The following is a 22103-nucleotide window of genomic DNA, read 5'->3' on the forward strand; positions in this document are numbered from 1 at the left end:
ACCAGTTGAAAAACTTATTCGGGTGTTACCATTTAGTGGTCAATTGTACGGAATATGTACTGTACTGTGTAAACTGTACTGTTTCATATAATGTATTCTCTTCCTTTGCAATCTGCTAGTAAAAGTTTCAATCGATCAATCAAACAACCTGCAAATCAGATGGAAAATTAGAGGGAACATTGTTTGGGGGTATCCATAATACACTGATAGGGAGAAGTTTCTATTTACCTGATAAGTCGGATGTGTCTTTACCTCTGTGGCGGAGGCTCCGCCGAACCCCTGAGGCCGACTCACCGAACCCATAGGGTTCGATCGAACCCAGGTTAAAGGGGAACATTATCACAATTTCAGAATGGTTAAAACCATTAAAAATCAGTTCCCAGTGGCTTATTATATTTTTCGAAGTTTTTTTCAAAATTTTAACCATCACGCAATATCCCTAAAAAAAAGCTTCAAAGTGCCTGATTTTAACCATCGTTATATACACCCGTCCATTTTCCTGTGACGTCACATAGTGATGCCAATACAAACAAACATGGCGGAAAGAACAGCAAGCTATAGCGACATTAGCTCGGATTCAGACTCGGAATTCAGCGGTTTAAGCGATTCAACAGATTACGAATGTATTGAAACAGATGGTTGTAGTGTGGAGGCAGGTAGCGAAAACGAAATTGAAGAAGAAACTGAAGCTATTGAGCCATATCGGTTTGAACCGTATGCAAGCGAAACCGACAAACGACACGACAGCCAGCGACACGGGAGAAAGCGAGGACGAATTCGGCGATCGCCTTCTAACTAACGATTGGTATGTGTTTGTTTGGCATTAAAGGAAACTAATAACTATGAACTAAGTTTACAGCATATTAAATACATTTGGCAACAACATGCACTTTGAGAGTGCAGACAGCCCAATTTTCATCAATTAATATATTCTGTAGACATACCCTCATCCGCGCTCTTTTCCTGAAAGCTGATCTGTCCAGTTTTGGAGTTGATGTCAGCAGGCCAGGGAAGCTAGGGTCGATAGCTCGCTCGTCTGCGGGAACAAACTGCCGCCATTGCTTGCCGTGCTACTGAGGTTCTTTGTCCCTGAATTGCTCACACACTCCGGCAGATTCAATGGGGGTCTGGCGGCAGATTTCTTTGACTTTATCGTTGGAAATGCATCTGCTTTGAGTGTCGCAGGATATCCATCTCTGTCGTAGCATAGCTTTCGTCGGTAAAGTGTGCGGAACAAACGTCCAATTTCTTGCCACTTTCGCATCTTTGGGCCACTGGTGCAACTTGAATCCGTCCTTGTTCGTGTTGTTACACCCTCCGACAACACACCGACGAGGCATGATGTCTCTAAGGTACGGAAAACAGTCGAAAAAACGGAAAATAACAGAGCTGATTTGACTCGGTGTTTGAGAAAATGGCGGATTGCTTCCCGATGTGACGCCACGTTGTGACGTCATCGCTCCGAGAGCGAATATTAGAAAGGCGTTTAATTCGCCAAAATTCACCCATTTAGAGTTCGGAAATCGGTTAAAAAAATATATTGTCTTTTTTCTGCAACATCAAGGTATATATTGACGCTTACATAGGTCTGGTGATAATGTTCCCCTTTAAGAACCAATGTGTTAGTGTCAATATTTCATCTTATTCTTGGTTCATTATGCAGCTGCTGTCAATATTTTTATATTATATTGTTGTTGTTTTTTTTACATTTTTATGCTTACAATATACCACTGCAGATTGCAAATAGCCCCCTAGCCACACATTGGACACGATTTTTTTACGGATACCACCAGAATTTTTTTTACCAAAGGATGGAAGAGTCTGTCCAGGCTTTGTATTCTTGACACTAAAGCTATTCAAAGGCTTGGTTGCACACTTGTGCTTGCTTCCACATTTTATCTTTCATGGTAATGCACGCTCGTCAGACTTGTGAAGGTAGGACCGTGCATGTCTGGATCTTCTTTGCAACAAGAAAGGCGATACCTAGGTTTTTTTTAATGCTTTTATTTAAAATGTCTGGACACACATGTGCACTTGTGTATATGGTGGTTTACGTAAGTCATGTAGCACTTTACAGTTTCCGCCTCTCTAGTGTTATTACACGGGGAATGAAAGACTGCTTTGTTCCTTGCTTGGGAGCCGCCGTGCAGCTCACGTGCACGGTCGTGTGTTGTCGCCATTGTGCGGAGGACGCTTAGTGATCTGCCAGTGGTGGGAAATGTCCATCAGGTCAAGGGTAGTTGTGGTTAAAAGATGATTGCCGTGAGAAGTTGTTTCAAATAGTTAGCTTCTACATTACAAGCATTAAAAAAAATGTTAATAGAATACCTGAAAAGTTAGCATTATAATGGATATACAGTCGTGGTCAAAAGTTGACATACACTTGTAAAGAACATAATGTCATGGCTGTCTTGAGTTTCCAATAATTTCTACTCGGGATGTCCGATAATGGCTTTTTGCTGATATCCGATATTGACCAAACCCTTAATTACCGATACCGATATCAACCGATACTGATATACACAGTCGTGGAATTAACACATTATTATGCCTAATTTGGACAACCAGGTATGGTGAAGATAAGGTCCTTTAAAAAAAATTAAAATAAATAAAATAAGATAAATACATTAAATACATTTTCTTGAATAAAAAAAGAAAGTAAAACAATATAAAAACAGTTACATAGAAACTAGTAATAAATGAAAATGAGTAAAATGAACTGTTAAAGGTTAGTACTATTAGTGGACCAGCAGCACACACAATCATGTGTGCTTACGGACTGTATCCCTTGCAGACTGTATTGATATATATTGATATATAATGTAGGAACCAGAATATTAATAACAGAAAGAAACAACCCTTTTGTGTGAATGAGTGTAAATAGGGGAGGGAGTGTTTTTTTGGGTTGGTGTACTAATTGTAAGTGTATCTTGTGTTTTTTTATGTTGATTTAATTAAATAAAAGAATAAAAAAACGATACCGATAATTTCCGATATCACATTTTAAAGCATATATCGGCCGATAATAGGCCGATATTATCGGACATCTCTAATTTCTACAACTCTAATTACTCTACAACTCACCTTTTCTCCTCCAAACATATAGCTGGGTATTGTGGCCAAACAGCTCAATTTTTGTTTCATCTGACATCACATGGACAAAGATAAGACCTTCTTGAGGAAAGTTCTGTGGTCAGATGAAACAAAAATTTAGCTGTTTGGCTACAATACCCAGCAATATGTTTGGAGGAGAAAAGGTGAGGCCTTTAATCACAGGAACACCATTCCTACCGTCAAGCATGGTGGTGGTAGTATTATTTTCTGGGCCTGTTTTGTTGCCAATGGAACTGGTGCTTTACAGAGAGTAAATGTGACAATGAAAAAGGAGGATTACCTCCAAATTCTTCAGGACAACCTAAAATCATCAGCCAGGAGGTTGGGTCTTGGGCGCAGTTGGGTGTTTCAACAGGACAATGACCCCAAGCACACGTCAAAAGTGGTAAAGGAATGTCTAAATCAGGCTAGAATGAATGTTTTAGAATGGCCTTCCCAAAGTCCTGACTTAAACGTGTGAACAATGCTGAAGCAACAAGTCCATGTCAGAAAACCAACAAATGTAGCTGAACTGCACCAATTTTGTCAAGAGGAGTGGTCAAAAATTCGACCAGAAGCTTGTGGATGGCTACTAAAAGCGCCTTATTGCAGTGAAACTTGCCAAGCGACATGTAAGCAAATATTAACATTGCTGTATGTATACTTCTGACCCAGCAGATTTGGTCACATTTTCAGTAGATCCATAATAAATTCATAAAAGAACCTAACTTCATGAATGTTTTTTTGTGACCAACAAGTATGTGCTCCAATCACTCTATAACAAAAAAATAAGAGTTGTAGAAATGATTGGAAACTCAAGACAGCCATGATATTATGTTCTTTACAAGTGTATGTCAACTTTTGACCACGACTGTAAGTACTGAATCTGAATTAGAAGGTGTGGCGAATCTAGTGTCCAGTAAGTAGCACAATAAAGACATGTTGGGTGCTGGTAAATTCTGTGTTATTTCTTCAATCACTTGTTAATTCAGCTCACCTGCTGGGAGGATCCACACAAATTGAATTAGTTTGCATTAATCTGCTCAAGATAAGAGACATGTCTAAGTTTGCGGATGTCCTCCATCTGGCTTCCTAAACGCCTCCTAATCTTAAATCCACAATCTTAATTATTCCCTCATCTTCTATTTGCTTCATTGGAGAAGGAATTAAAAAAAAAAAAAGTGTAGCCTGAGGAATAATGTCAGCCTGTAGGCTTGCGCCCTTGATTCTAATGTTAGCGTTCTTGCTTTTCATAGGACCCCCGAGGGTGCTTTTGGGGTTTTGATACTTTTGCTGTCGGGATTTTGAACTCCAACTGTGGAACTCTGTGCTCGGTTCGTTGTTCAATGCACAGTGATCTTGAAAATGTATGTTTATGGAATTATGTTGGCCTTTCTCCACACAAAAACAGTTTGTTTAAAAAAACAAAACTCCTGCCAAGGTGAATATTCTCCAAAAATTCCATTTAAGCATTGCTTATAGACAGACCAGGGGTGTCAAACGTGACATGTGGCTTTATATTTCACTATCAACTAGAGTTGCGTAATAGGCATTTAACCAAACCTTTTAATGTTTCATGACATTATTGTGGCATAAAGAGCCGCTACTTTTTTTCTTACGCTTTGCACCCTGCGGCTTATAAAACAGTGCGGCTCATTTCTGGATTTTTCTTTGCTAACCGCCATAATGTTTTGTATTCAACAAATTAGAGATGTCCGATAATGGCTTTTTTGCCGATATTCCGATATTGTCTAACACTTAATTACCGATTCCGATATCAACCGATACCGATATATACAGTCGTGGAATTAACACATTATTATGCCTAATTTTGTTGTGATGCCCCGCCGGATGCATTAAACAATGTAACAAGGTTTTCCAAAATAAATCAACTCAAGTTATGGAAAAAAAATGCCAACATGGCACTACCATATGTATTATTGAAGTCACAAAGTGCATTGTTGGTGGGTGGGGTTGGGGGTTTAGGGGGTAGCCGGGGTGTATATTGTCGCGTCCCGGAAGAGTTAGTGCTGCAACATACCTGCCAACTTTGGAAATCAGAAAAACCTAGTAGCCAGGGTCCAGGGGGGTTTAGGGTTTCGCCCCCCCGACGCAAAATGATTATTAGCATTCAGACAGGTTAAAATGTTGCTAAAACCATCACTTTTCTATTAGTCACAGTGACTTTTCAAAACAAAAATATTACAGCAAAAATCATATGGGTTGATTGACATGTTTATTCTGTAAGCTAACTTCAATAGTTTGAAATTATTTTGACAGTTAATGCCAGTTATCCTGTCAACTTTGTGGTCAGCCAGTGTGATTGGAAGTCCATGCTCAATTATTGCCTCCGTAAATAAAACTTCGGCATTTATCACATCCAAAGAATCTGTTTGGGCGACGAAAAACGTTGAAAGTTTTCCACTTGTATCGCTAGCAACGGCATTAGACTTGTGTTTTTTTGTCCCAACGTGGTCTTTTACATCGCTAATTCCTCCGTGTCCGATCGAAAAATCTTGTCTGCACAAGGTGCAATTCGCGTAGTTTTCACCCTTTTTGGAACGGATAATTATTCCCGGATAGGCTTTTGAATATTCTTCACGGAATGACTGCAGTTTTCTTTTCGGTTTAAGACTCGTTTGCGATTTTTCTCCGGCTGATTCCATGATCGTTCGCTCGTTTGGAAACAATGGCAACTGGTGCCTCGTGCTTGGCAGCGGTGCTATAAATAGCCTCGCGCATGGCATTCGGAATGGCTCGATAGGAAGTTACGGGAAGCAGTGTCGATTGTCATTGTTGTTACGCGATTTCGTGAATAAAACTTAAATTTTTATTTTTTTTTTAAATTAATGAAAAACCGTATTTTTTATCACTGCAACCGTAACCCGGAATAGGTTGATGAAAACCGTACTAATTACGGGAAAACCGGAGTAGTTGGCAGGTATGCTGCAAGGGGTTCTAGATATTTGTTCTGTTGTTTGTTGTGTTACGGTGCGGATGTTCTCCCGAAATGTGTTTGTCATTCTTGTTTGGTGTGGGTTCACAGTGTGGCACATATTTGTAACAGTGTTAAAGTTGTTTATACGGCCACTCTCAGTGTGACCTATATGGCTGTTAACCAAGTATGCTTTGCATTCACTTTTGTGTGTGAAAAGCCGTAGATATTATGTGATTGGGCCGGCACGCAAAGGCAGTGCCTTTAAGGTTTATTGGCGCTCTGTACTTCTCCCTACGTCCGTGTACCACCCCGTACAGCGGCGTTTTAAAAAGTCATACATTTTACTTTTTGAAACCGATACCAATAATTTCTGATATTACATTTTAAAGCATTTATCGGCCGATAATATCGGCAGTCCGATATTATCGGACATCTCTAGTACTGACCCAAGTATTTACACCATGTGTCCTTATTTAGGCCTCTGATTGACTCAGATGGATCTACAGTCATTGGTTCCAGTGCCACCTTTTGCTTTGGCATGCAACTGACAGCCCGTGGATGTCTTTTCATTGGATAGATGAAAAAATACCTATCAACGTACATGTCCTAGATTGGAGAACAAATAAAAAAAGGCAAACATTTGTCTTTTTAAAAAAATATTTATATTTTGTTCCTCACCTTAGCTACTTTTAAGCTTATCCTAGAGAAAAGTCCTGAGAGGTCCACAGTTGTTTCAAAAAGTGCTGTGCTAGCCAACCCTTTAGTTGAGTCTTTGGTGTGGGGAAGAGTAAGGCAGAAGTTTGTGGTCTAGTCGCCAAGATTGTCGGGTTCTTCTGGTCCCGTGCTCAGGACCGAATGCTGGCTGTCCGAGTCGGAGGTGTCATAGTTGTCAGGCTCGTTTGTGTTGTCCGCCTCCATGAAGTCCAGCAGAAGGTCTCGCAGCGAGATATCACTCTCTGTGGTGCTCTGAGAGGCCTTGAACTGTTGGAGAAGTCACACTTTATGCCTTATTATTATGCCTTTTCGCTCTATCTTACAGTTTTTGCTCTTGTGGTTTTTTAGGTTTCTTGTTGTATTAATAGAATGTGATGTGGGTCAATAGAAAAACCCTCGGGCTGCACTTTGGATGCCGTAGTTCTACATAAATAGCCTGATGTTGTGGTTTCCTATACCTGCATGACATACATTTTAAACCAAACTTGACTTGGAAGTTTTAGACTTAGACTTAGACTTCCTTTTTATTGTCATTCAAATTTGAACTTTACAGTACAGATAAGAACGACATTTTGTTACATTAGCTCATGGTAGTGCATATATAAATAAATAAATAGGTTACTGTACAGATAAATATATTACACTTTTTCACATGCGTCCACGTTTATGGATGTATGTTATATTGTCTTTTTTATTCCAGCGAGTTAATCCATTTTGGGGGGAGTTGAGGGGATAATTTAATTATGATGCGTTCAAGAGTCTTACGGCCTGAGGGAAGAAGCTGTTACAGAACCTGGAGGTTCTGCTTCGTAGACTGCGGAACCTCTTTCTAGAAGTAATGTACATTAATAATGGTTAATATGTAAAATAATCATGATGAATAATGACATTTGAACATGTTGAAGGAGCATTTGAGTCATTTTTGCAATCCAACCTCCATTTCAATGAAGCCATTTAAACACAATAAAATGTAAATTAACAGTATTGATTCAAATGTAAGATGACGATATTTTAAGTTTTATCGCTATGGTAATGAGGATATTTAAAAGGTAACTGCACTTTTTTGGGGAATTATGCCCATCATTCACAATCCTTATGTGAGACAAGAACACATATGTTTTTCTTTTTTTAATACATTCTAACTTATAAATAAACATTAGCAAAAGTCAGTTAACTAAAGAGTCAATTGGAGTCTTAAAAAAAAAAAACTCCATCGTTTTATATACACGCTGTAAATATATATGTAATGTAGTAACAGGCACATGCATAATAACATGTAATATTTATGTATGTTGGTCATTTTAAGCACATAGTGAGGTTTTAATTTCACAGACGCTTCACAACGTTTGCTTTTTCCCTTCTACGACTACTACTCATGCAGACTTCATGAGAGCCAACAACGATTACTTTGGGACAAATTATGACCCAGAACCTTACATTTTTAGCCTGAATATAAGGCGGTTGATCTACAAGTTTTAGAAGCTCTGTACTAAACATATACAGCTCTAATTAAACACTAAGCATCATGTAACAACAAAATAAATACACAATAAACAAGAAATACAAAATACAAACATAATAAAACAATCACTTACCCTACAAGGTCTGCTCTCACTGGGATGCCGACTGATAGTATGTTTATATCTTCCCGTTTGGATGAGATTAATTAATTAAACTCACTACGGTTTTAAAAAGGTTTAGCGCAGCACAGGCTAGTTTTCTCTGTGATCACATCGCCGCCATATATATATTCAGGTCACGATATGTAAATGAGTATTGTCAGCGTTTTTTGGTTTGGTTTTAGAGGGCTTTGATGGTGGAATTGTCTACTCCCAATAACTGCGTTGTTAGCCACTTCGTATTTTAGGACTTAGAATGCTAACAAAAAGGAAACCACTATTTTCTTGTCTTACATAAGGATTGTATATGATGGGCAATTTTTTGGAAAAAAATGCATTTCACCTTTAAACATTATACAAAGTAAATGTTTGCAGTTGTAAATCCATGTCAATGAGGACATTTAAATAAATAAAATGTAAAGTGTAAAATAATAGTAATGATTCAAATTGTATTTAACAGTAATATTTGCAGTGTTATTCCATGTTGATGAGAACATTTAAACATAATAAAATGTAAATGAAAAATAATGATATATACCATATATACTATTTTGAGGACATTTAAACATGACAGGTGAATTTACAGTAATGGTTCAATGTAAAATAACAGTAATATTTGCAGTTTTACCTCCATATCAATAAAGCCGTTTAAATATATTACAACGTAAATTGAGAGTAATTTTTAAAATTTAAAAAAGAAAACAATTGCAGTTTGATCTCCATTTTAATGAGGACATGTAAACAAAGTGTAAAATAATAGTAATGATTAAAATTGTATTTAACAGTTATATTTGCAGTGTTATTCCATGTCGATGAGAACATTTAAACATAATAAAATGTAAATTAAAAATGATTAAAATGTAATATACTATTTTGAGGACATTTAAACATGACAGGTGAATTTACAGTAATGGTTCAAATGTAAAATAACAGTAACATTTGCAGTTTTACCTCCATATCAATAAAGCCGTTTAAATATATTACAACGTAAATTAAGAGTAATGATTAAAATGTAAACAAAGTGTAAAATAATAGCAATGATTTAAATTTTATTTAACAGTAATATTTGCAGTGTTTATCCATGTTGATGAGGACATTTAAGTGGAAATGAACAGTCATGACTAAAATGTAAAATATACATTATATTGTAGTATTACCTCCATGTCAATGAGGACATTGTTCAGGTAGATTCTGTCGAAACATTTGAGGTTGTTGAAGAGGTGGACAAGTTCCAAACATTCTTCATCCTCTTGCTCAGGCGCTGCTCGCCTGTATGACGTCACTTCCTCTTTGGACATTTGGTGTTTTTTCTTCTTGTAGTCTTGTCTTCTCCTTTGCGTTTTTTCGTAATGTTCTGCTACCTTAATGGCAATTCCGTTTTCTTTTATGGGTCCTTGTCCCGTCCCGTGTGCGGTTCTGTGACAGTGGACGTTGTCGTCAGTCTTTGTGCTTTGAAAGTGTCTCGCAAAAGAACGTTTTTTTTTTTGTTTTGTTTTTTTTAAAGTTCGCAGGCCAGCAAATAAGCAGCGGTTGCGTAGTCCCTCGTCATCACTTTACGTCATCACGGTACGTCGACGACCTAAAGTCAATGTTATTTGTTTATTCATATTATTTCGGGGGGGATTATTAGTAAAATCGATTCAATGACCGGAAGCACTTCATTAGTTTAGCGACATGCTAGCCCATGTGTTGCGTTCAATGACTTCACGCTGGACGAACCCACCATGATTCTTTGATTTGACCATTTGTGCGTTATTATGTGTGATCAATATACAGAGGTCTTAAAGCTATAAGAATGTACTTTATTTAACGATGTCAAATAAAATATCGATATTACTGCACTATTTATGGACAGTAATTCAATAAACAGGAAGTGCCAGCATAGTATTGACTCCTGAATGCAACGTTTGTAGTTGTAAACAATCATTGTTATGCCACAATAATGTCATGAAACATGACTAATATCTGTAGCATCAATAAAGTCACAATTATAATATTAATAATATTATATACAATTATAATATATTGTATATATTATATAATAGAATAATAACATAGTATATAAGTATATATTATATACTGTATATATAATATGTAAATATTACATATATTATATATTGCTACTATGGTAAATTTTTAGTCTACTTTATATCTTTTGTTTTCGCCCTCTATTTGTGCCCTTGTGTGCATTATCCGTTCTATCCTTACCCTTTCCATCCTTTTGTAACTGAGCTACTGTGTGGAACCACTTCCCTTGTGGATCAATAATTAGTTAATTAATCAATTTTCAATAGATGATATCTGTCTATTACCTGACCGTTTCTATGTTAGTTACCTCTCTTTGTTCATAATGTATATTTTCTGCTGGATCTACTCTCTATTTTATGCTGCCCTTTTTTTGCTGCAGCTGTACATGGTAATTGGGATTTGTTATATATTGTATATATTATATAAAAATATAATATATAAGTTAAAGTTAAAGTACCAATTATTGTCGCACACACTAGGTGTGGTTAAATTTGTCCTCTGCATTTGACCCATCCCCTTGATCACCCCCTGGGAGGTGAGGGGAGCAGTGGGCAGCAGCGGTGCCGCGCCCGGGAATCATTTTTGGTGATTTAACCCCCAATTCCAACCGTTGATGCTGAGTGCCAAGCAGGGAGGTAATGGGTCCCATTTTTATAGTCTTTGGTATGACTCTGCCGGGGTTTGAACTCACAACCTCAGGGCGGACACTCTAACCACTAGGCCACTGAGTAGTATATTATTTACTGTACATATAATATGTAAATATTACATAAATGTTATATTTTATATTGCTACTATGGTACATTTTTAGTCTACTTTATACTTTCGCCCTCTTTTTGTGCCCTTGAGTGCATTATCCTTTCCATCCTTACCCTTTCCATCCTTTGTAACTGAGCTACTGTGTGGAACAGTTTCCCTTGTGGATCAATAAAGTTTGTCTACCGGTAAGTCTAATGTAAAGCTGGTATAGACTTCCTTTTATTGTCATTCAAAATTTGAACTTTACAGTACAGATAAGAACGAAATTTCATTGCATTAGCTCGTGGTAGTGCAGGATAAAAGAGCAATAAGGTGCAGATTTAAATAGATTACTGTACAGATAAATATATTGCACTTTTGCATATGCCTCCACGTTTACGGATGTATGTTATATTGTCTTTATATTCCAGCGAGTTCATCCGTTTTGGGAGGGGGATTATTATGATGCGTTCAAGAGTCTTGTGGCCTGAGGGAAGAAGCTGTTACAGAACCTGGAGGTTCTGCTACGGAGGCTGCGGAACCTCTTTCTAGAGTCCAGCAGGGAAACCAGTCCTTGGTGATATGGTATAATGTGATGAGAAATATGGTTTTAATTACAAGATGGTAATGCTCTCTCTATTTAAAAATATAGGTGTGCAATTTTATGTATTGAAACTACAATAATATGTGGGATTGTCAATTACAAATGCTGATTACTTTTATTGTGACTGACCAAAAACAAGGTAATTGTCGAAATCGGACTATTTTTTTAAAAGTCCCCTTCAAGCAGGTGGTCTAGTGAAGCGTTGTAGCACCCGTGTGAATATTCTTGCGACGTGAATGACTTTGCCAGACACATTCTCCTGTTTGCCTGGAGATGCTATCATGTGACACGGAGCATCTCACGACGGCGTGGCAGCATTTGTTTTGGACACAAACAGCCTGAGGACCTCAGTCTGACCCTATTTAATATGTCATGTAGCCAAGGGGCCAAAAAAGGAAACGAAGACCAAAATAGAAGTTAAGATAAAAATCTCAAAACTTCCTTTTAACTGAACATCTCCGCAACTTTGAAGCGTTGCCGCGTCTGCCGTTTTAGCTGTGTGACATTTGCTAGCAGTTATTTTTGTTTACTGGCTTGCAAAGACATATGTGCGACATTGTGGACATGCTTGGATTTGCTGCCACCAATGCTACTATGAAGGAGATTACAATCATTGCTAAAAGCGCAGGAGGGAAGCTTGGTTGTTTATTTATAGGGACGTTGCTGCTTTAATGTGCCAACTAATCTCCTGCATGGTGAAACGTTTTGTTCTAGTTACACAAAAACACAACTTTGCACAGTCGACTCAGGAGCTAAGATAGTAGCCATTCAATTTTAGTGCATGTCCAGATAAAAGGGGCAATGATCTGGGGCCATAACCAGCAGATGAAGCTGTGGTTGCACATAAAAGCTTGTTTAAATTGTCATTGTGTAGGCCTTTATTGTTTATTTGAAGAAATACTTCTTTGTTGATAGGGGTGCAACGGTACGTGTATTTGTATTGAACCGTCTCGGTACGGGGGTTTTGGTTCGGTTCGAATGTGTACCGAACGAGTTTCCACACGGACATATTAAGTAGCGTACCGCATGTTGTGTAAACAATGCACACCGAGGCACAACACACAGCATGCTAGCAACGACCGGGCTACGATAGACTGACCATACGTCCTCTTTTCATCGGACATGTCTTCTTTTGCGTCGCTGTCCGGGCGGAGTTTCTTAAATGCCTCAAATGTCCGGCATTTTGAGTTAGGGTTGCGTGTATTTTCAATGTACGTTCGGGGTTAAGAAGGGGTTAAAAACAAAACAAATTGTGCGCGCAGCAGCATTCGTGAGGGTGGGGCAGAGACAGAGAGCGAGAGAGTTATGATAAACGCGCATGCGTCGCCAGGCTCCGCTTTTTATCCATAGATTTATCAGATTTAATTTTTTATTATCTATAGCAGGGGCGTCAAAAGTGTGCCCCGGAGGCCATTTGCGGCCCACAGCTAATGTTTTGAAGGCCCACGGCACATTCTAAAAATACTATTAAAATAAACAAAAACATAACAAAAGTGAAATAAAAAAGCTTAAAGGTGAAATGTAATTTAAAAAAAGTTGCAATGTTGACTAATAAAACAAAGCTGTTTTTTTTTCTTTCAAACTGTCATTGCTCAAAACATAATCAAAATCAATGTTATTATGAATTATTGAGCTATCCAAGGTTCCGATTACTTCACATCAAATATTCCACTAAGAAAAATATTTTTGGTGGAAGATTTTGCAAATTTGGTAAATAAATAACCAAAAAATTTATATTTTGTTGTTTTCCTACTGTACCGAAAATTAACCGAACCGTGACCTCTAAACCGAGGTACGTACCGAACCGAAATTTTTGTGTACCGTTACACCCCTAATTTTTGATATAATAATCCATCAAAATGACACTTCATCTTTCTTTTTTGTCGTAGGATGCGAGCTACTGGCTACAGGTGCACCGCTTGGAGCACGGCGACGGCGGCATCCTGGACCTCGATGACGTGCTCTGCGACGTGGCTGACGACAAGGACCGGGTAAGGCTGCTGCTGTCAGGTTGATAACACTGGACATCCACCATGTTTGAACTCGCTCTGTGTGTGTGTTTGTGGTGTGAGTCACGCCTTTGTTTTGCTACACAATTGGCCTCCAACACAAAAGGAACCAAGGACCTATTGGCATCTCCCGCCACAGTGCGATAACTTTTAGCGTTGCCTACAATTTCCTTTTTTCATTACAATGGTCAGAGAAGGAACACTCCTGCTCGTGTTCTTTCCAATCCCACCAGTGGTTGATTGTGTTGGCACTCTGTGTGGATGTTGTACAGCGTGCTGATGGCAGACTGTGTGTGTGTGTGTGTGTGAGTGTGTGTGAGTGTGTGTGTGTGTGTGTGTGTGTGTGTGTTCTGGCAATGCTTACAGTCAAGAAAATAAGTATTTGAACACCCTGCTATTTTGCAAGTTCTCCCACTTAGAAATCATGGAGGGGTCTGAAATTTTCATGGTAGGTGCATGTCTACTGTATGAGAGATAACCTAAAATGAAAAATCCAGAAATCTCAATCTATGATTTTTTAACAATTTATTTGTGTGATACAGCTGAAAATAAGTATTTGAACACCAACATTAATATTTGGTAGAGTAGCCTTTGTTTGCAATTACAGAGTTCAAACGTTTCCTGTAGTTCTTCACCAGGTTTGCACAGACTACAGGAGGGATTTTGGCCCACTCCTCCACACAGATCTTCTCTAGATCAGTCAGGTTTCTGGGCTGTCGCTGAGTAACACAGACTTTCAGCTCCCTCCAAAGATTTTCAATTGGATTTAGGTCTGGAGACTGGCTAGGCCACTCCAGAACCTTGATATGGTTCTTACAAAGCCACTTCTTGGTTTTCCTGGCTGTGTGCTTTGGGTCATTGTCATGTTGGAAGATCCAGCCATGACTCATCTTCAATGATCTGACTGAGGGAAGGAGGTTTTTGGCCAAAATCTCACAATACATGGCTGCAGTCATCCTCTCCTTAATACAGTACAGTCGTCCTGTCCCATGAGCAGAAAAACACCTCCAAAGCATGATGCTACCACCCCCATGCTTCACAGTAGCGATGGTGTTCTTGGGATGGTACGCATCATTCTTCTTCCTCCAAACACGCACAGTGGAATTATGACCAAAAAGGTCAATTTTGGTCTCATCTATTCACAAAACTTTCTCCCATGACTTCTCTGGATCATCCAAATGGTCATTGGCAAACTTAAGACGGGCCTTAACATGTGCTGGTTTAAGCAGGGGAACCTTCCGTGCCATGCATGATTTCAAAGCATGACGTCTTAGTGTATTACCAACAGTGACCATGGAAACAGTGGTCCCAGCTCTTTTCAGGTCATTGACAAAGTCCTGCCGTGTAGTCCTGGGCTGATTCCTCACCTTTATTAGCATCATTGAGACCCCACGAGGCGATATTTTGCATGGGGCTCCACTCCGATTGAGATTGACCGTCATGTTTAGCTTCTTCCATTTTCTAATGATTGCTCCAACAGTGGACCTTTTTTCACCAAGCTGCTTGGCAATTTCTCCGTAGCCCTTTCCATCCTTGTGGAGTTGTACAATTTTGTCTCTGGTGTCTTTGGACAGCTCTTTGCTCTTAGCCATGCTGAATGTTTGGGTCTTACTGATTGTATGGGGTGGACAGGTGTCTTTATGCAGCTAACGACCTCACACAGGTGCATCTGATTCAGGATAATACAGTGGAGTGGAGGAGGACTTTTAAAGGCGGACTAACAGGTCTTTGAGGGTCAGAATTCTAGCTGATAGACAGGTGTTCAAATACTTATTTTCAGCTGTATCACACGAATAAATTGTTAAAAAATCATAGATTGTGATTTCTGGATTTTTCTTTTTAGGTTATCTCTCATACAGTAGACATGCACCTACCGTGAAACTTTCAGACCCCTCCATGATTTCTAAGTGGGAGAACTTGCAAAATAGCAGGGTGTTCAAATACTTATTTTCTTGACTGTACTTAATGGGGACATCGCTCTGTTTACACAGTCACTTTTAGGGGACCTCTGACGGTATGGGAACAAAAAAACAGGTCCCCTAAAGGGAAACTTTTTTAAATGATAGTCAGATCCATTCTATATCCTTCTATATATGGTAGTTGGTAGGGATGTGGCAAAAAATCGATTCGAATTCGAATCGCGATTCTCACGTTGTGCGATTCAGAATCGATTCTCATTTAAAAAAAATCGATTTTTATTATATTTTTTTAATTTAAAATTGTATTTATTTATTTATTTTTAATTAATCAATCCAACAAAACAATACACAGCAATACCATAACAATGCAATCCAATTCCAAAACCAAACCCGACCCAGCAACACTCAGAACTGCAATAACAGAGCAATTGAGAGGAGACACAAACACGACACAGAACAAACCAAAAGTAGTGAAACAAAAATGAATATTATCAACAACAGTATCAATATTAGTTCCAATTTCAACATAGCAGTGATTAAAAATCCCTCATTGACATTATCATTAGACATTTATAAAAAAAAATAAAAAATAAAAAAAAAGAACAATAGTGTCACAGTGGCTTACACTTGCATCTCATCTCATAAGCTTGACAACACACTGTGTCCAATATGTTCACAAAGATAAAAGAAGTCATATTTTTGGTTCATTTAATAGTTAAAACAAATTTACATTATTGCAATCAGTTGATAAAACATTGTCCTTTACAATTATAAAAGCTTTTTACAAAAATCTACTACTCTGCTTGCATGTTAGCAGACTGGTGTAGATCCTGCTGAAATCCTATGTATTGAACCAATAGAGAATCGTTTTGAATTGGGAAAAAAATCGTTTTTGAATCGAGAATCGTGTTGAATTGGGAAAAATTGATTTTGAATCGAATCGTGACCCCAAGAATCGATATTGAATCGAATCGTGGGACACCCAAAGATTCACAGCCCTCGTAGTTGGAGTTGCAGACAACTTCATTACTGCTAAATAGCAGTTTTCAGTCATGTCACAGAAGATGCAGGATTTGCTTTAACATTTAAGTGGTGAAACTTCCTATACGAGGACAGCTGTAGTGCTGTATTCTGAGGATCATGTCATATTTAATTTCAACTTCTTTTTTTTTTTTTTTTAAATGGTCCTCAGTAGTCACGTACAAATTTGTGTGAATTATGCAAAATTATTTTACATTTGGTCCCCATGAACCATATAAACTCTTTTTTCCCCAGGGTCCCCAGGAAGAATGATCAGCACATTACTTCATCAATCCAGAGATTTAAAGACGTGTATGAGCTAACTGGGCAGTGGCCATTTAAACAATTTTTTTTTATGCCTCCACAACCTGTAGAAAGGGTGGTCCCCACAAGCGATGATCAAAAACTTGGTCCCCATTCCAAATGATAACCAGTGTGTGTGTGTGTGTTTGCAGTTGTCTGCTGAAACTAGCAGAGCGGGCTTGCACTGTGTTTAGGGACTGACATTGGAAAGGATAGCATTGACTATTTATCCCACAATTAGGAAATGATGTTGCAGTACAGATACAAAAAAGGCCAGCAGCCATCCCAGGTTCTGACACACTCCTGAATTCCAAGGATCTTTAAAGTCTTAAAGGTTGTGTCTGCATCTACAGAGAGTTGTTTAGAGTTTATTCAGTTCAGTTCAGTTCAGTTTATTTATTTATAAAGCACATTTAAAAACAACTCCAGTTGGCCAACATGCTGTACAGACATAAGAACATATTTGGGAGAAAAAAAAAGTGTACGCAGTGTCACATTTACATTATAACACAGAAGGATGAATAAAATACCATAGTAAAACATACCCTAAAAGAAGTGCAAAATATATCACCTAAAAATACTACAATGTAGTAAATTAATACATGTATAAACCAAGAAATAAAACGACCAAGATATCCTGCCTAAGTGGATTTGAACACCACGGAATAAAAATATGTTGGGGGGCGGGGGGTAGGGGGTAGCGGGTAGCGTGGGGTGTATATTGTAGCGTCCCGGAAGAGTTAGTGCTGCAAGGGGTTCTGGGTATTTGTTCTGTTGTGTTTATGTTGTGTTACGGTGCGGATGTTCTCCCGAAATGTGTTTGTCATTCTTGTTTGGTGTGGGTTCACAGTGTGGCGCATATTTGTAACAGTGTTAAAGTTGTTTACACAGCCACCCTCAGTGTGACCTGTATGGCTGTTAATTTCCGAACGGATACCGATAATTTCCGATATCACATTTTAAAGCATTTATCGGCCGATAATATCGGCAGCCCGATATTATCGGACATCTCTATAGGCAACATTTTTAAAAGTGCAGTTCCCCTTTAAGGGTTAGGGTTTTAATGTCTCTGTTATCAAATGTGTTGCAAACAAATGAGGGATATATATTTTTTATGGGTGTAGGGACACATATTCATGTTAAAACAGCATTTAAAAATTACTTTTAGATTTTTACGTTGTCATATGTACACTTGTGATAAATGAAGGCTACCAAGCCAAATCCAGGCCTAATCCCATGTTCTGGGTATTTGTTCTGTTGTGTTTATGTTGTGTTACGGTGCGGATGTTCTCCCGAAATGTGTTTGTCATTCTTGTTTGGTGTGGGTTCACAGTGTGGAGCATATTTGTAACAGTGTTAAAGTTGTTTATACGGCCACCCTCAGTGTGACCTGTATGGCTGTTGACCAAGTATGCGAGGCATTCATTTGTGTGTGTGAAAAGCCATAGATAATTGGTCTATGGCAGGCCTGGGCAATTATTTTGACTCAGTGGGCCAAATTTAGAGAAAAAAATGTGTCTGGGGGCCGGTATATCTATTTTTAAGAACACTCACCATAATGTCTGAATTAGAGATGCGCGGTTTGCGGGCACAACCGCGGAGTCCGCGGATTATCCGCGGATCGGGCGGATGAAATAAAAAAAAATTAGATTTTATCCACGGGTCGGGTCGGGTCGGGTGGTTGAAATAAAAAAAAAAAGATTTTAAATAGATTCAGGCGGGTGGCAGTTAAACCAATTCGGAAATATATATACATAGTTAAATGTTGTTACCCACATACGAAAAACGAGCAGGCACCTGCAGCATATGCCACAACAGAAGAAAAGAAAAAAAAGAGATGGACACTTTTACGGAGCGGAGAAGGGACGCCTCGCCGGGGTCCGGGACCGAGGCCCCTCCCCCCGAGAGGGCCCCACCGGGAGCCGTAGCTGAGGCGATCCGCGAGAAGGGCCCGACGCACGTCCAGGGTCACCACCGCGCCCACCGCACCGACACCCCGCCTCATCCGCCTTCGCCGCGGCCGGCGTCACGCGCAGCAGGTAAGCAGCTTACCTGCCCGCCACCCCCGTGGCCGGGGGCTCGTAACAGGGGTCACTCCGCGCGCTCCGCCCGCGCAGCTTACCTCCCCGCCACCCCTGTTGCCGGGGGCGCGTAACAGGGGTCACTCCGCGCGCAGTGCGCTCACGAAAGGGGTGGGGCTCACCCTGGTTGATATAGCAGCTAGGACGGTGGCTATGGAAGTCGGAACCCGCTAAGGAGTGTGTAACAACCCACCTGCCGAATCAACTAGCCCTGAAAATGGATGGCGCTGGAGCGTCGGGCCCATATACCCGGCCGTCGCCGGCAGCGAGACGCGCTTGGAGGTGCGCTCAGCGCGGCTCCCATATGATTGCGCACTGGTGTGCGTCTGGGTCGTGACAGCGTGGCACGCGAATGTCTGTCTTGCATTGGATCAGTCTCCTTTCTTTAACAGGCAAAAGCTTTATAACCTCACTAATGCCTTGCATCGTCTATATTAGATATATAACAACGGGCGGATGGCGGGCGGATGCGGTTCTGATCAAATGTTAGATCGGGTGGATTGCGGATGGTTGACGACTTTCTGATGCGGTTGCGGATGAAATAATTGCCTATCCGCGCATCTCTAGTCTGAATGCTGAAAACGTTATGATAGACCGCCTTAAAAAACATAATGGAATTTTTTTTTTTTTACTGAATGAGACACTCAGAATGTACATGAAAATAAAGAATGTGGGATTTACAATATTAACTATGAACAATAAAACATTGAATATTGACAACATATGAACGTCACACCGCCCCTCGATCGCCATATTTTACAATCAAGCGAAAAGCAACAAAAACGCAACACACAGCGAAATATGAACGCGAAGTGTAAAAACAAAAACACACCTACAATCTGATACAGCTGATATATCACTAAGCTTTAGAACTTTGTTGTAAAAATCTCCTTCCGCGTCTATCCCTGACACCCGCATTTCAGGCTGGCCGCGCTGGAAACACTGTGGAAACGCTCCCCACCCACACTGCTTGGTGCCTCGTCTGAGCTGCTGTGACTTAGATTACCATAGTAACTACTATATCATGCAAAAGTGCAGATTCCAACCATTGAAATACTTTGTATAGTTCAAGACTTACGGTCATTTGAAAACATCACTGCACATCATAATGGCAGCTCCAGTTTCCATCTTAAAGATCTAAAAACATTATTTGGGAGTGTCCGGCGGGCCAGATTGAAAAGCTCCGGCCTTAATTTGCCCAGGTCTGGTCTATGGGGTACAACAGGGCAGCTCCTACGTCCATGTTGGTAGTCCTCCTGGCAGCTGTGACTCATCCCCTGGCTTTTATTCCATCCAGCCCAACTTTTAAAATGTGGAAGGAATGCCCAGCCCATCATCGTGGCACATGAACTCTTTTATTAGCAAAGAGCGAAGACAAGCACACAGTACGCTTTCAAAGTATGTGTCTGAGTCGCCTGCCAGGAAAAGTTGGAAGCTTTGATGGATTTTTTTTTCTTCCAGATGCCATCTTTCCATCATTTTTCCCTGCCTTCTCTTTTTTCTTGTCCGACTGAATTAATTCCCAAACTGCCACCCGCTGGACAAATGTTCCCATGTCGGGTGTCAGGTGACACACTCGTCCCCATGCACACTCCTCAAAACATGCCAGGACTTCAAAACATGACGCGTGTGTCGCTCAGCTGCGCCTGCCATCACTCCGTCATTGCCATGTGAGTCCTGTCATTGTTGGAATTTTTAGTATGTTTCTGGCACTTGCGTACACTCGTTCCAAAAGATGTAACGAAAACTGAATTATAATAAAAAAATAAATTAAAAAAAAAGCAATTTTTTTCCTAATAAAAATTATGGATGCACTAGAGATGCGTGGTTTGCGGACACAACCGCGGAGTCCGCGGATAAACCGCGGGTCGGGCGGGTAAAAATAGATTTTAAATAGATGCGGGCAGTTGGCGGTTGAACCAATTCGGAAATATATATACATAGTTAAATGTTGTTACCCACATACGAAAAACAAGCAGCACTCTTTGAAACAGTCAATTATTAATCAGGCACCGTGTCCCAGCAACAAGTGGCGCAAGTGAGCGCTCCTTCAGCGCAGCAGGGCGCATTTTAGAGACCAGGCGCTCTCGCATGAATCCTGGCACTGTAGATGCCATTTTATTCCTGCATAGTGCTAACAAAAAAAAAAAGTAAGTAGACATACGGTTGGATATGTTAAACGAATTAGTCTACGTTACCTATAGGCTATACCAAATAAGACCATGTCTAACCTATATTGAGTTTGGTCAGCTAAATAATTTTGATGGTTACGTGTTGTTTGGGCGCACTACAATGCAAAGGAATTAAGGCAATTGCGTTGTTTATTGTGTTTTTTTTCTATTCGAGATATACTACTATGTGTGAATAATTATTTGGCCTCGCTTTCAAGTGAAGCGCATCTCCGATTGGCGACAATGTAAGGATATTTAGCCTGCTTTGTTTGTCGCGACTGTCTATTTTCATTATAATTCAAGTTTGATGATAAAGTGCAGTCTGATGGGTTTGATTTCCCCCCTTCAGCTATTTGCCTTGGCCAATAAGTTGCAGGTAATTTGTTATTATTATTTATTTAATTTATTTTTGTTTAAATAGAGATGACATACATATGTTATTGTATAATTTAAGTTTGTGCGCGTGATTGACAGCCTAAGGCTTATGAGGCATATTTTTTTATTTCAACTTAAAAACGTATGAGCCTATGCCTAGAACATAGGCTATGTGTTTATCTTTATTTTCCTGCCTGTCGTTGACAATGGAGATTGTCTGATATTTTGTCATGGCTGCAGATCAATCAATAAAGGTTCATCTTTGTCGCGAAATTGTTCACTGCTTCACTGTGCACCCCGCCCTCGTCCCTATTTGAGCATTATAACGTTAACAAGTTAATATTCATTGAAATAAATTCAGAACATTTTTTTTACCTAACAAAAATATAGGCCTAGTCTTTCTAAAACATTGTTTTAACCTTAAAAGCCTCATTCTGCTTGCTGCAACTGCGCACACAAAGTGTGAGGAACGCACTCCTGATCTGAGGGCA

General features: G+C 39.6%; 1 protein-coding gene across 4 annotated transcripts in view; it reads left to right on the top strand.

Annotated features, from left to right (window-relative positions):
- The window catches only part of pard3ab (par-3 family cell polarity regulator alpha, b), a 427849-nt gene that overhangs the window by 77532 nt on the left and 328214 nt on the right, over positions 1-22103 (top strand). For all 4 annotated transcript variants that reach the window (XM_061979076.2, XM_061979077.2, XM_061979075.2 and 1 more), the window contains exon 2: positions 13624-13725. In XM_061979076.2, coding sequence (XP_061835060.1) covers positions 13624-13725 — 102 coding nt within the window. The remainder of the gene's footprint in view (positions 1-13623; positions 13726-22103) is intronic.

The sequence above is a fragment of the Nerophis lumbriciformis genome, linkage group LG19 (assembly GCF_033978685.3).
Source record: "Nerophis lumbriciformis linkage group LG19, RoL_Nlum_v2.1, whole genome shotgun sequence".
Classification (NCBI taxonomy): domain Eukaryota; kingdom Metazoa; phylum Chordata; class Actinopteri; order Syngnathiformes; family Syngnathidae; genus Nerophis; species Nerophis lumbriciformis.